This window comes from Pleurodeles waltl, chromosome 2_1 (assembly GCF_031143425.1).
Source record: "Pleurodeles waltl isolate 20211129_DDA chromosome 2_1, aPleWal1.hap1.20221129, whole genome shotgun sequence".
In the NCBI taxonomy this organism is placed as follows: domain Eukaryota; kingdom Metazoa; phylum Chordata; class Amphibia; order Caudata; family Salamandridae; genus Pleurodeles; species Pleurodeles waltl.
In genome coordinates, this window is record NC_090438.1 from 614,295,829 (window position 1) to 614,310,331 (window position 14,503).

Below are 14,503 nucleotides of genomic sequence, written 5' to 3' on the forward strand. Positions count from 1 at the left end.
CCCCGCATCGTTCAGGGCAAATTCCCCGGACTTTGTGAGTGCGGGGACACCATTACACGCGTTCACTGTACATAGGTCACTACCTATGTACAGCGTCACAATGGTAACTCCGAACATGGCCATGTAACATGTCTAAGATCATGGAATTGTCCCCCGGGTCTCTCGCACAGAACCCGGGTACTGCCAAACTGCCTTTCCGGGGTCTCCACTGCAGCTGCTGCTGCTGCCAACCCCTCAGACAGGTTTCTGCCCTCCTGGGGTCCAGGAAGGCAGAACAAAGGACTTTCTCTGAGAGAGGGTGTAACACCCTCTCCCTTTGGAAATAGGTGTGAAGGCTGGGGAGGAGTAGCCTCCCCCAGCCTCTGGAAATGCTTTGATGGGCACAGATGGTGCCCATCTCTGCATAAGCCAGTCTACACCGGTTCAGGGATCCCCCAGCCCTGCTCTGGCACGGAACTGGACAAAGGAAAGGGGAGTGACCATTCCCCTGACCTGCACGTCCCAGGGGAGGTGCCCAGAGCTCCTCCAGTGTGTCCCAGACCTCTGCCATCTTGGAAACAGAGGTGTTTGTGGCACACTGGACTGCTCTGAGTGGCCAGTGCCAGCAGGTGACGTCAGAGGCTCCTTCTGATAGGCTCTTACCTCTCTTGGTAGCCAATCCTCCTTCCTAGGTAGCCAAACCTCCTTTTCAGGCTATTTAGGGTCTCTGCTTTGGGGATCTCACCAGATAACGAAGGCAAGAGCTCACCAGAGTTCCTCTGCATCTCCCTCTTCACCTTCTGCCAAAGGATCGACCGCTGACTGCTCAGGACACCTGCAAAACCGCAACAAAGTAGCAAGACGACTACTAGCAACCTTGTATTGCTTCATCCTGCCGGCTTTCTCGACTGTTTCCAGGTGGTGCATGCTCTGGGGGTAGCCTGCCTCCTCTCTGCACCAGGAGCTCTGAAGAAATCTCCTGTGGGTCGACGGAATCTTCCCCCTGCAACCGCAGGCAACAAAAGACCGCAACACCGGTCCTCTGGGTCCCCTCTCAGCACGACGAGCGTGGTCCCTGGAACTCAGCAACTCTGTCCAAGTGACTCCCACAGTCCAGTGACTCTTCAGTCCAAGTTTGGTGGAGGTAAGTCCTTGCCTCCCCACGCTAGACTGCATTGCTGGGTACCGGGTGATTTGCAGCTGCTCCGGCTCCTATGCACTCTTCCAGGATTTCCTTCGTGCACAGCCAAGCCTGGGTCCCCGACACTCTAACCTGCAGTGCACAACCTTCTGAGTTGTCCTCCGGCGTCGTGGGACTCCCTTTTGTGACTTCCGGTGGACTCCAGTTCACTTTTCTTTTAAGTGTCTGTTCAGGTACTTCTGCGGGTGCTGCCTGCTTCTGTGAAGGCTCCCTGACTTGCTGGGCGCCCCCTCTGTCTCCTCATCCAAGTGGCGACATCCTGGTCCCTCCTGGGCCACAGCAGCATCCAAAAACCCTAACTGCGACCCTTTCAGCTAGCAAGGCTTGTTTGCGGTCTTTCTGCGTGGGAACACCTCTGCAAGCTTCTTCACGACGTGGGACATCCATCCTCCAAAGGGGAAGTTCCTAGTCCTCTTCTTTCTTGCAGAACTCCAAGCTTCCTCCAACCGGTGGCAGCTTCCTTGCACCCTCAGCTGGCATTTCCTGGGCTCCTGCCCACTCTCGACACTGTTGCGACTATTGGACTTGGTCCCCTTGTCTTACAGGTTCTCAGGTCCGGAAATCCACTGTTGTTGCATTGCTGGTGTTTGTTCTTCCTGTAGAATCCCCCTATCACAACTTCTGTGCTCTCTGGGGGTAGTAGGTGCACTTTACACCTACCTTTCAGGGTCTTGGGTGGGCTTTTTTTCTAACCCACACTGTTTTCTTACAGTCCCAGCAACCCTCTACAAGCTCACATAGGTTTGGGGTCCATTCGTGGTTCGCATTCCACTTTTGGAGTATATGGTTTGTGTTGCCCCTATACCTATGTGTTCCTATTGCAATCTAGTGTAACTTTACATTGCTTGCATTACTTCTTTTTGCTATTACCTGCATAATTTTGGTTTGTGTACATATATCTTGTGTATATATCTTATCCTCATACTGAGGGTACTCACTGAGATACTTCTGGTATATTGTCATAAAAATAAAGTACCTTTATTTTTAGTACTTCTGTGTATTGTGTTTTCTTATGATATTGTGCATATGAACCAGGGGTATAGTAGGAGCTTTACATGTCTCCTAGTTCAGCCTAAGCTGCTTTGCCATAGCTACCTTCTATCAGCCTAAGCTGCTAGAAACACCTCTTCTACACTAATAAGGGATAACTGGACCTGGCACAAGGTGTAAGTACCCCTGGCACCCACTACAAGCCAGGCCAGCCTCCTACACCCTGCTAACCAGGCCCCAGCACCAGTGTTCTTTCCCTAAAGTGTACCTTTAAACCCACCATTAGCACAGCCCAGCCACACAGATAAGTCCCTTGAAACTGGTTCCCCTCGTACCAAGGCCCCTGTGGCCAGGGAAGGTCTCTAAGAGCTGCAGCATGTATTATGCCACCCTGGAGACCCCTTACTCAGTATATGCACACTGCCTCACAGCTTGTGTGTGCTGGTGGGGAGAACATGACTAAGTCAACATGGCACTCTCCTCAGGGTGCCATGCCCTCAACCCACTGCCTGTGGCATGGGTAAGTCACCCCTCTAGCAGGCCTTACAACCTTAAGGCAGGGTGCACTATACCACAGGTGAGGGCATAGTTCAATGAGCACTATGCTCCTACAGTGTCTAAGCCAAACCTTAGACATTGTAAGTGCAGGGTAGCCATTAAAAGTATATGGCCTGGGAGTCTGTCAAATACGAACTCCACAGTTCCATAATGGCTACACTGAAATCTGGGAAGTTTGTATCAAACTTCTCAGCACAATAAATGCAAACTGATGCCAGTGTGGGATTTATTACAAAATGCACACAGAGGGCATCTCAGAGATGCCTCCTGCATGCCAGTCCGACTCCTAGTGTTAGGCTGACCAGTTCCTGCCAGCCTGCCACAACCAAACGAGTTTCGGGCCACATGGGGTGAGTGCCTTTGTCACTCTGAGGCCAGGAACAAAGCCTGCACTGGGTGGAGGTGCTTCTCACCCCCCCCCCCTGTAGGAACATGTAACACCTGGTGGGGAGCGTCAAAGGCTCTTGCCTGTTGTTACAGCACCCCAGGGCATTCCAGCTAGTAGAGATGCCCGCCCCTCTGGACACAGCCCACACTTTTGGCGGCAAGTCCGGAGGAGATAATGAGAAAAACAAGGAGTCACCCATCAGTCAGGACAGCCCCTAAGTTGTCCAGCTGAGGTGATCCCTGCCTTAGGAAATCCTCCATCTTGTTTTGGAGGATTCCCCCCAATAGGATTAGGGATGTGCTCCCCTTCCCACAGAGAGGAGGCACAAAGAGGGTGTAGCCACCCTCCAGGGCAGTAGCCATTGGCTACTGCCCCCAGACCTAAACACCCCCCTAAATTGAGTGTTTAGGTGCGACCCTGAACCCAGGAAATCAGATTCCTTCAACCTACAAGAAGAAGAAGGACTGCTGACCTAAAAGCCCCGCAGAGATGACAGAGACAACAACTGACTTGGCCCCAGCCCTACCGGCCTGTCTACAGACTCAAAGAACCTGCACAGCTATGCATCCAGCAGAACCAGCGACCTCTGAGGACTCAGAGGACTGCTCTGCACCCAAAGGACCAAGAACCTCCTGAGAAAAGCGGCACTGTTCAGAAACAGCAACAAACTTGCAACAAAGAAGCAACTTTAAAGAGACTCTCACTTCCTGCCAGAAGCGTGAGTCTTCACACTCTGCACCCGATGCCCACGTCTTGAGTCCAGGACAACCAACACTGCAGAGAGGGCTCCCAGGCGACTCCCACGACGTGGACACCTGAGTCGACCTCCCTGCACCCCACAACGACGCATGCATAGTGGATCCAGAGGATACCCCTGACCGCGACTGCCTGGTAACAAAGGAACCCGACGCCTGGACCAAGCACTGCACCCGCAGCCCCCAGGACCGAAAGGAACCACCTACCAGTGCAGGAGTGAAAGCAGGCGGCCCTCATCCTAGCCCAGTCGGTGGCTGGCCCGAGAAGCCCCCCCTGTTCCCTGCCTGCATCACCAGAGTGACCCCCGGGTCCCTCTATTGCATTCAATAGCAAACACGACGCCTACTTTGCACACTGCATCCTACCGCCCCTGTGCCGCTGAGGGTGTGTTTTGTGTGCTTGTGTGTGTCCCCGCAGTGCTCTACAAAACCCCCCTGGTCTGCTCCCCGAGGACACAGGTACTTACCTGCTAGCAGACTGGAACCGGAGCACCCCTGATCTTCATAGGCGCCTATGTGTTTTGGGCCCTCCTTTGACCTCTGTACCTGACCGGCCCTGTGTTGCTGGAGCTGTGGCTTTGGGGTTGCCTTGAACCCCCAATGGTGGGCTGCCTATGCCCAGGAGACTGACTATGAAAGTGCTTTACTTACCTGAGAAACTAACCAAAACTTACCTCCCCCAGGAACTGTTGATTTTTGCACTGTGTCCACTTTTAAAATAGCTATTTGCCATCTTAACCAAAAGTGTGTGTACTACTGTTTTAAATCAAAGTTCTATACTTACCTGTGTGAAGTACCTTGCATTTTATATACTTACCTCAAATCTTGAATCTTGTGGTTCTAAAATAAATTAAGAAAATATATTTTTCTATATAAAAACCTATTGGCCTGGAGTTAAGTCTTTGAGTGTGTGTTCCTCATTTATTGCCTGTGTGTGTGCAACAAATGCTTAACACTACCCTCTGATAAGCCTACTGCTCGAAACACTATCACAAAATAGAGCATTAGTATTATCTAATTTTGCCACTATCAACCTCTAAGGGGAACCCTTGGGCTCTGTGCAAACTATCTCTCACTTTGGGATAGTATATACAGAGCCACCTTCCTACACTAGCCTTCCCTTGATCAAAGGAAGAAAAGCTTTGAATGCCAATCTGATCACCCGGAGCTCCAGCAGGCTGATGTAAAACCCAGACTTCACCGGAGACCACAGTCCTGTGATCGCCACTTCTTTCAGATTGCTGCCTCAGCCTCGGAGGGGTTCATCTGTCAGTACACGATTCGTCAGCCACTGATTCAGGTCTTTTGAAGTTCCCTACAAGATCTGGACGAGGTCAGAGAGATTCCCCTGATGTCGTGCCCACTGGAACTTCAGGTTCCACTGCAGAGCCTGCATATGCTAACTGGCATGTGTTACAAGAAGGATGGAGGAGGCCATGAGGCCCAACAGCCTCAGAGGAAGTCTCACCGAAATCCAGGATAGAGGCTGAAACATTGGCATCATTGCCCTAATATCCTGGACTCACCATTCAGGAGGATAGGCCTGAAACTGCACTGTGTCCTGAACGGCCCTGAAGAACGGGAGGGTGTGAGAGAGAATTCAGCATGTTCATAATGAACCCCAACAAATTTAGGGAGTCTGCCGTAGTCTGGAAGTGGCAGATGACTGCCTGGGTTGAGTCCGTCGTCAAAGTAGGGGAAGACTGGAACTCCTGACCTCCGCAGATATGCAGTGATCACCGCCATCACGTTTGTGAACACCTGAGAGGCGCTGGTGAGGCCAAGGGGGATCATGGAAAACTAGAAGTGCTCTTGGCCGACCATGAACTGCAGGTAGTGCCTGTGGGCTGGCAGGACAGGGATGTATATATATCCTGAAAGTTCAATGTCATAATTTAGTCCCCAGGGTCCAGGGCAAACAGGACCTGAGATACGATGAGCACTCTGAACTTCTCCTTTTTCAGAAAATAGTTGAGAAGGTGCAAGTCTAAGATAGGAAGAAGGCCTCCATCCTGTTTAGGCACCAGAAAGTAGCATGAAGACCAACCACAACCTACTTCTGAAGCTGGAACCCTCTCAATGGATTGTCTGACCTCAAGAGCCAACACTTTTAGACGGAGGAACGACAGCTGGTCCTTCGTCAGCCTTACAAAGTGAATGACATGGTTGGGGGGGGTTCAGGAAAGTGATGGAGCAGCCCTTCCGAATGATTTGCAAAACCCTCTTATGGACTTTCAGTGGGACAGGTGATTGCAGATCCTGGTTTCCACTGGGTATTCTACTGCCTGTATAAGGGCAACCTAAAGGGGTTTTGAGGCTACTAGGGGGGCGTGGGGAGAGTGAACTGACTCACCCTCTGGCTGGTGGTCTCACGGGATCTGTGGGAACCGTGTCCATGGCCACAAAAGGGCTGGGACCCCTGTTGGACTTGGAGGCTGGATGGGAAAGGACAAGGTTGGTAGGGCCTACTGTAGCCAAGGAAGTGATAAAAGGCAGACTAGGTTTGGTGAGGGGCCATGGATAGTCCCAAGGACCTGGATGTAGCTCTGGTATCCTTATAACACTTCAGAGTTAAGTTTGTCTTCTCATCAAAGAAGCAAGATCCACCAAAGGGCATGTCCATGAGTGAAGCTTGGACAACCACCAAGAAGTCAGTTATTCTCAGTCAGGCATGGAGTCTCAGTGCCACTGATAATTAAATCCATCTGTCCAGCAAGTCAGTTGTGTCAAGTCTACATCTGATGGTGAACTTTGCTGCATGTCGCCCATCAGCAATTGCTTGAGTGACTATGGCTCTGGCCTCCTCTGAGACCATGGGCAGTACTTGGGCAACAGAATCCTATACAGTGTGTTGGCATCAGCCCAAAAGGCACACAGTGTTTATCGACAGCAGCACTTCCTCTTACAAAAAGTAACCAGCCTTTTGGATTCCCTGTCTGGTGGAATGGTAGGGAACGGGGGGGATTGATCCTAGAAGTGGAGGCTAGTACCATGAGGCTCTCCAGGTTGGGGTGCTGGGTGAGGAAACTGGGGTCCCCGGGAAAGGGGCGAAGGCGGCAGGCAATTGTCCTCTGCACAGGAGCTGCTTTGCAGGGCTCGGACCATGCCACAAGAAGGACATATGTAAGGGCTTCATTGAATGGAAGTAAGGTTTCTGAAAGGGGGACTCCGGGCTGAATCACCTTGTCTGCCACTGTGGGCAACTGAAGGTCCAGGACCTCAGCTGTCCTCTGCACCGCCATTGTGAATGAAGCACCCTTCTCTGTAGCCACGGTAGGAGGAGAAACAAGTCCAGTGTCCGGAGAGGTGTCCAGACACTGGCATCCGCCAATTCCCCATACAAGTTGTCCTCTGTATTACCAAAAGGATGATCGTAATCATAAGGATCCTCTGACCCCTCCCAATCATCACCTACTCCAAACCTGTCAAAAGAAAACTGCACTGGTTCTGACTTGGAAGGCATGATACCGGTCGGTGCCAGAGTTAGCATTGGGCAACAACCATCTCTGTCTCCGGTATAACAATGGGGCCTGCATTGCTATAGGGTGTCCGGTGCGACAGCACTGGAGCAGGTGCTGGGGAAAGTTGTGGTCTCATGGGTAGTGCCACTCTGGATCCAGCACTGGATCCAAGGGGCCCAACTAGAGCCAACATAGAACCTGCAGGTAGGGAAGCAGCAAGGGCCCCTCTCTTACGTGTGGGGCCTGAAGGCAGTCCAGAGGGGTCCAGCCGCCCAAATATGAGGTGCATAGCCTCATAAAACTCCTTGAGTTGGCTGGGGTTGCTCTGGTAAGCTCTGGGAGGCGCGGGGATGACCTGGGCACAAGCTCCATGGAGTGAAGCTGAAAGTCCCAATGCTCCTGCGCCACATCTGATGACTTAGACCGGTGCAGAGAAGTCGAAGAGCGCTTTGTCTTCTTTGACCTCTTTTTATTTGACTTACCCAATGATCAGGATTAAGATGCCGACCACTGAGAATGGACCTAGGACCTTCTCTGCAACCAGGAACAACAGCCTAGTGGGGTTATCTGACATCAGGAGGCAAGGAACTTGAGGGACCGTTCCCTCGGTGCCTTGCGGTTCATGTTGCATCAATAGTCGCAGGTCTTGAAGTTGTGGTCTCGCTCCAAAGACCAAAGGCAAACCAGGTCCGGGTCTGTCACAGATATCTGCCTTTGACAGACACCACAAGGATAGTCTTGGGAGACATCTCTAACACACCAGAAGATAAAATCTCGAAAAAGGCCTCAGCAAAAAGTTGAGAAAAAGTCTATCAAAATAGACTGCGGATAGCTCTCTCCAGATTTGCACTGACTGGCGCAGAAAGAAAAAGAACTGACATCAACGCACTGGAATGACTCTTATGTAGGCACCACGCACATTACATCCGGTGTGGACGACACTGACATGCAACCGAACACCACCACCTACCTGCGTGCATGGGCACTGATCGAAAATTTCCAAATCCAGTCTGACGCCTGGGGAATATTCTATGTTAAGGAATCTGCGGCTAGAAGTCTCTATCAGATATGCAAGACAGACCTACTGACTTCGACAATGCTTCTAATTGTTTGCAGTGCCAATGGCAAATCCTTGACGATGATGAACCCTAAAACATTTTGTTATTGCTGCATGTTATGTAGCTTTAAAATACATTTTGCCACAAAATAACATTCAGTCAGAGGTGAAACATAACAGTGAATTTCCCTAAAAAAACACAAAGTCCTTATGAAATGAAACGCCATTTGCAAAATATTTTCCACTGAAATATTTCCTGTACATGAAACACTGTGTTTAATTGAACAAGTTACTTACCTTCAGTAATGCTCTTTCTGATGGATACTCTAACTGCAGATTCCTCACCTTTCCGAATTCCCCTGGTGCCAGACTGGATTTCGCAGATTTTTCAACATAGCCCCTGCACATTGGTAAATGGTGTTGTGGGGCTCAGATTTAATCCCGTCCTGCCCAGGAACGATGGCTGGAGCTGCATATGTGCGCCACGCATGCTCATTGACATCAGTTTCTTCCTTGACACCCTTGGACAAGGAGCCAATGAGCCAATTAGCTGTACCGGAGTTCAAGTCTCTAATTTAGGGCCTTTTTAGATGGAAAAGAGGCAAAAGGGCGGGTGAGGAATATGCCAGAAAGAGTATTACCAACGGTAAGTAAGTAGTTCTTCTAATGGAAACTTCTAACCACAGATTCCTCACCTTTAGAATAGATGATAGAGCAAAATCTCCCCAGGTGGTGAGTGTGTGGAATGACTCATAGTTCTGCAGCAAGAAGTAGTTTTTTGGTTCTTACCTGAGAGATCTGTATGGATGAGTGGCTTGAAAACATTCTTGCTCCCCCAAACCAAATCCAAAATCTAGACTATGGAATGACTGAAAAAACTGTATAGGCCAGGTAGTAACCATAAAAGATATTCAAGGGATAAGTTTCCAAGGATCATCCAAGGGTCCCAGTGATATTATTGCTATCAGTGGGACCTAGAGGTTCATGGTCAGGGGCCAGAGGCCCACCTTCATAACAAAGCAGAAAATTGTTTTTTTTTTCATTTAGACATTGCCTCATTTTTGATGCAGGAAATCACACTACCCATTTAAGCAGGAACTTGTGCACGGGTTCATTTCCTGTTCTTCTTTGTCTTGTTTAGAATGTAAGTGCAAAAGAAGAGCAGGGAAAACACATACGCTAGGCCTAGCCACAAATTAAACTGGTATCACTGTTTCTCTACTGTAGTAAGGAGCTAAAATCCTTACTCTTCAAGGAACCTGTGCCTCATGAAACTCACACTCCTATCGACCCCTGGTCCCAATCAGAAAGGGACTATCCGACACCTGTGCCTCACCTCAAATCATGCTTTGTTGACAGAATTCAATTTATAAGCCCACATACCTTCAGGACTACATACACAACCTGCTCTTTTATGAGAGGGTAAAACATTAATCGAACTGAGGAGACCACTGACTTTTGACAGACATTAGACATGGCAACAAATCCCTCTTATTTCTGTCAAGATTAGTGAAACCTGAAAAATTCTTTCAGATCCTGGATTGTCTACTTGTCATTGGTGTGGGTGGGGAAAAGCAGCAGGGTGACCCTATCAGTCTTGAAAGAGACTGATAGGAAGAGGTTGGCCTAACCACCCCAGACGTATGTGTATTATTATGCGACACATCTCCAACATGCTGCCAGGTGGCTAACAGATGGCTAAAATTGATGTGGGAGAGGGACATTTCTTGCAATTTGCTAAATTGGACAATACTGTAAAAACTTTGGTACACATACCCGGCGGCCCTTCCTCAGAAACTCTGGGAGGGTTTGGATCGATGGGGGGAGGGTATACACCTCATCTTCTATTCCACAGAGCTCTCAGAGGGCATCAAACAAACAGGGAATAGAAGGCAAGGGTTGCCTTGGGAGGCAGATCTAAGAGAACCTATTGAGGACTCAGATTGGAGTTGTACATGCAGTCTAGTGAAAGCAGTATCCAGTAATAATCGGTTTAAACTACTCCACTTCAATTACATGCAATGTAAATACATAACACCGGCCAGACTCAACTGTATTGATACTAATAGGATCGTGAGCTGTGCCCATTGTGGAGAGGAGGAGGCCAAATTCCTGCATCTCGTCTGGCACTGTGTGGAGGTCCATGAGTTCTGGGAGGCAGTGCTAACCCACATCCCTACAGCAGTAGGTATAGATTTCAATGTGATGCCTGTTGGGAGGGATACAGCAGTCCAAGGGATGCAAGATCTCATAAATCTCCTCCACCAGGGGGAAGATCCTTCTCCTACCTCGCAGCCTGGACATGGAACACGCTAACACTCAAACTCAGACAGACAGCATCATTGAAGCAGTTCATGAAGGACCTCAAGACCTGGCTATTCAAGTGAGTAGCATGCCAGCAACAGTGCCTTGAGACCCTATGGGCGACAAGCTGCGCTATAGAAGTACTGATTGATTGATCAAATGGCATTGCATCTTGCGAAGTGTAGAATAGCAATGGGATGGATGGGATCACGAGCCCCGAGTGAGGTCTTGTGGGTTAAAGATGTGCTGGGATGGGGAGTCGCTGAGGAACAAGATACAAGGCTCTCTCATACTGATGGCAAGGCTACTGAGGATTTGTTGGCCTGGGGGGCAATGTTGGATTCCTTTAATGAACATAATGATATGGATGCAAGACTCTGGGCTGGTGGACCCAGAGTAGTGAGGAGATACAACCTCGCTGTATGTAAGAGAGCTGATATTGCCAAGTGAGATTTGTTTGAATCCATGGTGTTTAGAATTTGCTTCTCATCTTGGCAACTGAAATGATTATTCCGATATGGTGGACTGGTGGTTGTGCCCCTAAGTTTCATAATGTGGTACTGGCACCTGTTCCAATGCACTCTCTGCTGTGTTGAAATATAAAAACTCATAACTAAAGGTTTTAAAAAATGACTGGTAAAGTCCACTGTTTATGCAATTCCTAAATTCCATATTCACCCAACTTTGGATAAAATGGCCAGTGGGATATGTGAGAAGCACCTTAGAAGTGTGTAGTTGTAATTAAGGTACACGAAAAAGGTCATATGTGGAAGATAGGATCCTTAAGAATGTGCATTTGTAGCACACCATGGGAGTCTCCAAGAAGCCATACCAGAAAAAAGCAAAAAATGCATCAAGTCATATATTACAAGATGTTCGACTGTGTTACACAGATCGCTGGGCACGGAAGTCACATGTTCAACGCAAGGACAGATATTGTAACTAAGGGCCTGATTTAAATGTTGGTGACGAACTATGCATAATGCCAACATAAAGGTCCGCCCGTTTGATTTAATGCAGCCGGACCTTCGGTTTGCCTACTAAGGTGACTACTCCATCACTGCCATAGCCAAAACTCTCCAAAGGCCTGACAGAGTGAGGGTCATCAGAGAAATGGCTACATGTCTGCCCACCCAATCAAGATGGAAGGACATGTAGCCTTTTTATTTTTACTGTCCCTCACCACCAGCAAACCTCAGTGGTGAGGGACAGTAAAACCCAAATAATGCTCTCTCTGCCATGGGACAGGACACTCATGGTGAGGAGAGCATAACTTTTTTTATTTTCATGAAAAAAGTCCTGTTTCAGGAGTTTCTTTTTGAAAATAAAAAAAGAAATCAGTTTGGTGCAGCGCAGCGTACTGCTGATGGGGCCCTGCACCAAACACTGATATGCACTGGCAGGAACCGCTGTGACGGTGGTTCCTGCCAATGCATTATAAATTACTGCCTGCTTGGTGGTCATGTATAAATTTGGCAGAAAAAGTTAAATCAAGGCCCAAGTCACAATAAGGGAACCAAGGAAATGGTAAAGTAATTCCTACACACATATTGAGATTGCTCAATATGATCAGATATGATAAGATAACAGCAGAGCAGAGGGATCCTCAGCAATGTAAATTTGGCAGCTGGCCAAATGCATTTGTGTATTGCAACTCGGAAGATGCCGTCTGGGTGGGGCATATGTGGATGGGTAAGGCCTATCTGGTTGAGCGAGTGAACTTGTCAACGTGTGTATGCCCGAATATATCTTTGACTTAAAAAGAGGAGAGTTCTAAGAAAGGAAGGAAAAGAATAAATATGCAAAGAGATGGGTGTTTGCAGCTTTACAAAAGGTACAGTGGTTAGGTGTCTGTCAAACGGCAACTGGTAGACATTTTCAAAGTTGGGGGCCAAAACTGAAAATGCCCTTCTGCCAAAACAAGCTCTCCTCTAACGAGGGACCTTCAGCAGACAAAAAACTCTGAGTACGGAACAAATAATATTGATAATGGAGCACGTAACCAAAGATTCTCTGCTAGTCTAGATGGAAAAAACACTGACTTTACAAATCTAAGCTTACTCCTGACAAAAGGCTAGGAATAGTAACATATTTATGGATTTCAGTACTCAGAGAATAATGAGAGCTTTATGTTAGTAACTAGGTAAACAGAAATGATATAAAAACAAAGGCTCCCACCCTTCAAGGAAGCTTGGGGTGGTGTTAGATCTTCTGTTGCTACGAAGCATGATGGAGGGGCAAACCAGTTAACTTTTTGCACAATTTTGTTGCTTGCTGCCACAGTTTTGTAAAATGAATCTGGATATTTTTACTTCAGAAGTGACCATTTTTACTTTACGTGACACCTGAAATGGATGCTTTGGTCACTTTAAGCATGATCCTTGACAGGCTGAAGACCTCTGAAAAGGTAGAAAATATCACACATGAAACTTTAAATACAATGTACTTACCACATGTTGCAGCTCATGCCGTTGCTCAAGTTCTTCAACAACTTTATCAACCTAAGAAACAAAATGCTGATCTGGTTGATATCTGGTACGAAACTTATTCAACAATTTTCAAGCAAGTAGAAATAAACAGTTTAAATTAAACATATCAGCAATCTTATGAAGGACACAATGTTTTACTGGCAAAAAAATTATAATGCAATGCTTTTCAAATGATAATTCAACAATTTCTATAGCTTTTTGTTTTACAAAAAAAAAAACAGTACATTCTAATATGGTCACCTATCTGGCAGTATGCAAGCAGGGCAACATAATAAAGGCAAAAATGCACAATACAACAATAGAACACTTCCCTCACCGCATTGTCCAATAATCCCAATCCACCACAGTGCAACGTAAGGGACACCAATGATGGAGTAGTGTCTAAATAATCATCACTGTGGAATACCGTTGCCAGCCTCTACTAACCCCAGACTAATAAAAATTTGACTCTTCAGGCAGTCAGAGATGCATAAATGCCGTATCCTTCTCTGATGACCTGGAATGCTAACTATCCATGGAGGCGTGTCAACAGAGTGTCTGTAAAACTATGAGCGCTTGCAGTAGTAGTGGTACTGCTTGTGGGGACCGCCGGTCACCCCCCAATTCCCCAGAGGACTGCAGAGTGTCATGCCACAACACCAGCTGCCACTGCGATACACACACACAGCACAGGGGATGTTGCTGAGTGAAGGGCAGGGGCAGCTTGGTTCCAGCAAGAAGTGGGGTTCTTGTAACCAGGATGCGCAAGTCAGCTACCCTGGGAGACACTCTGGAGGTTGACTTGTGATTTCTTGAGTAGGGCAAAGGTAAGAAGACAGAAGGGCAGTCCAGTCAGGCAACGAAGCACTCCCTCTGAACAGTCAGCACCACAAGATGGCAATCCTCCACTGCAGGAACGTTTACTCCAGCGTTGTTTCTTCCTGGTCCACTAGTGTACTGTTTTAGTGGATCAAGAGGCCCAGTACTCATACCAGAAAGTGCCTTTGATGTGGGGGAATACTACAAATAACTTTTGTGAAGTGCACAGGTCTCCTTTTCAGGTCAGCCTCGGTTCCAGACGGCCAGTGGGAGGTAATCATCCTCTTTGTGTGGGCTCTGGTCTCTACCCTTTGAGATGTAAGTGGGAGCCCTTCCCAACCTCCTCCCCATGAACACCCATCACTATGCAGATGAAGGCAGATGTAGCTGAATATACTATGTTGTGGGTGTCTGAAGGGAATGCATAAGTGGAACTGTCACCTAGCCCAAGACAGGCCTATAATGGAGATAGGCTGGAGGCACACAGGGCAGAGAGTGCAAATAAATATCCACTTTCTAAAAG

At 48.0% G+C, this 14,503-nt stretch overlaps 1 protein-coding gene across 1 annotated transcript in view; it reads right to left on the bottom strand.

Moving 5' to 3' along the window:
• The window catches only part of VPS41 (VPS41 subunit of HOPS complex), a 769,622-nt gene that overhangs the window by 198,270 nt on the left and 556,849 nt on the right, over positions 1 to 14,503 (bottom strand). Inside the window, exon 21 of the mRNA XM_069215796.1 lies at positions 13,144 to 13,194. Coding sequence (XP_069071897.1) covers positions 13,144 to 13,194 — 51 coding nt within the window. The remainder of the gene's footprint in view (positions 1 to 13,143; positions 13,195 to 14,503) is intronic.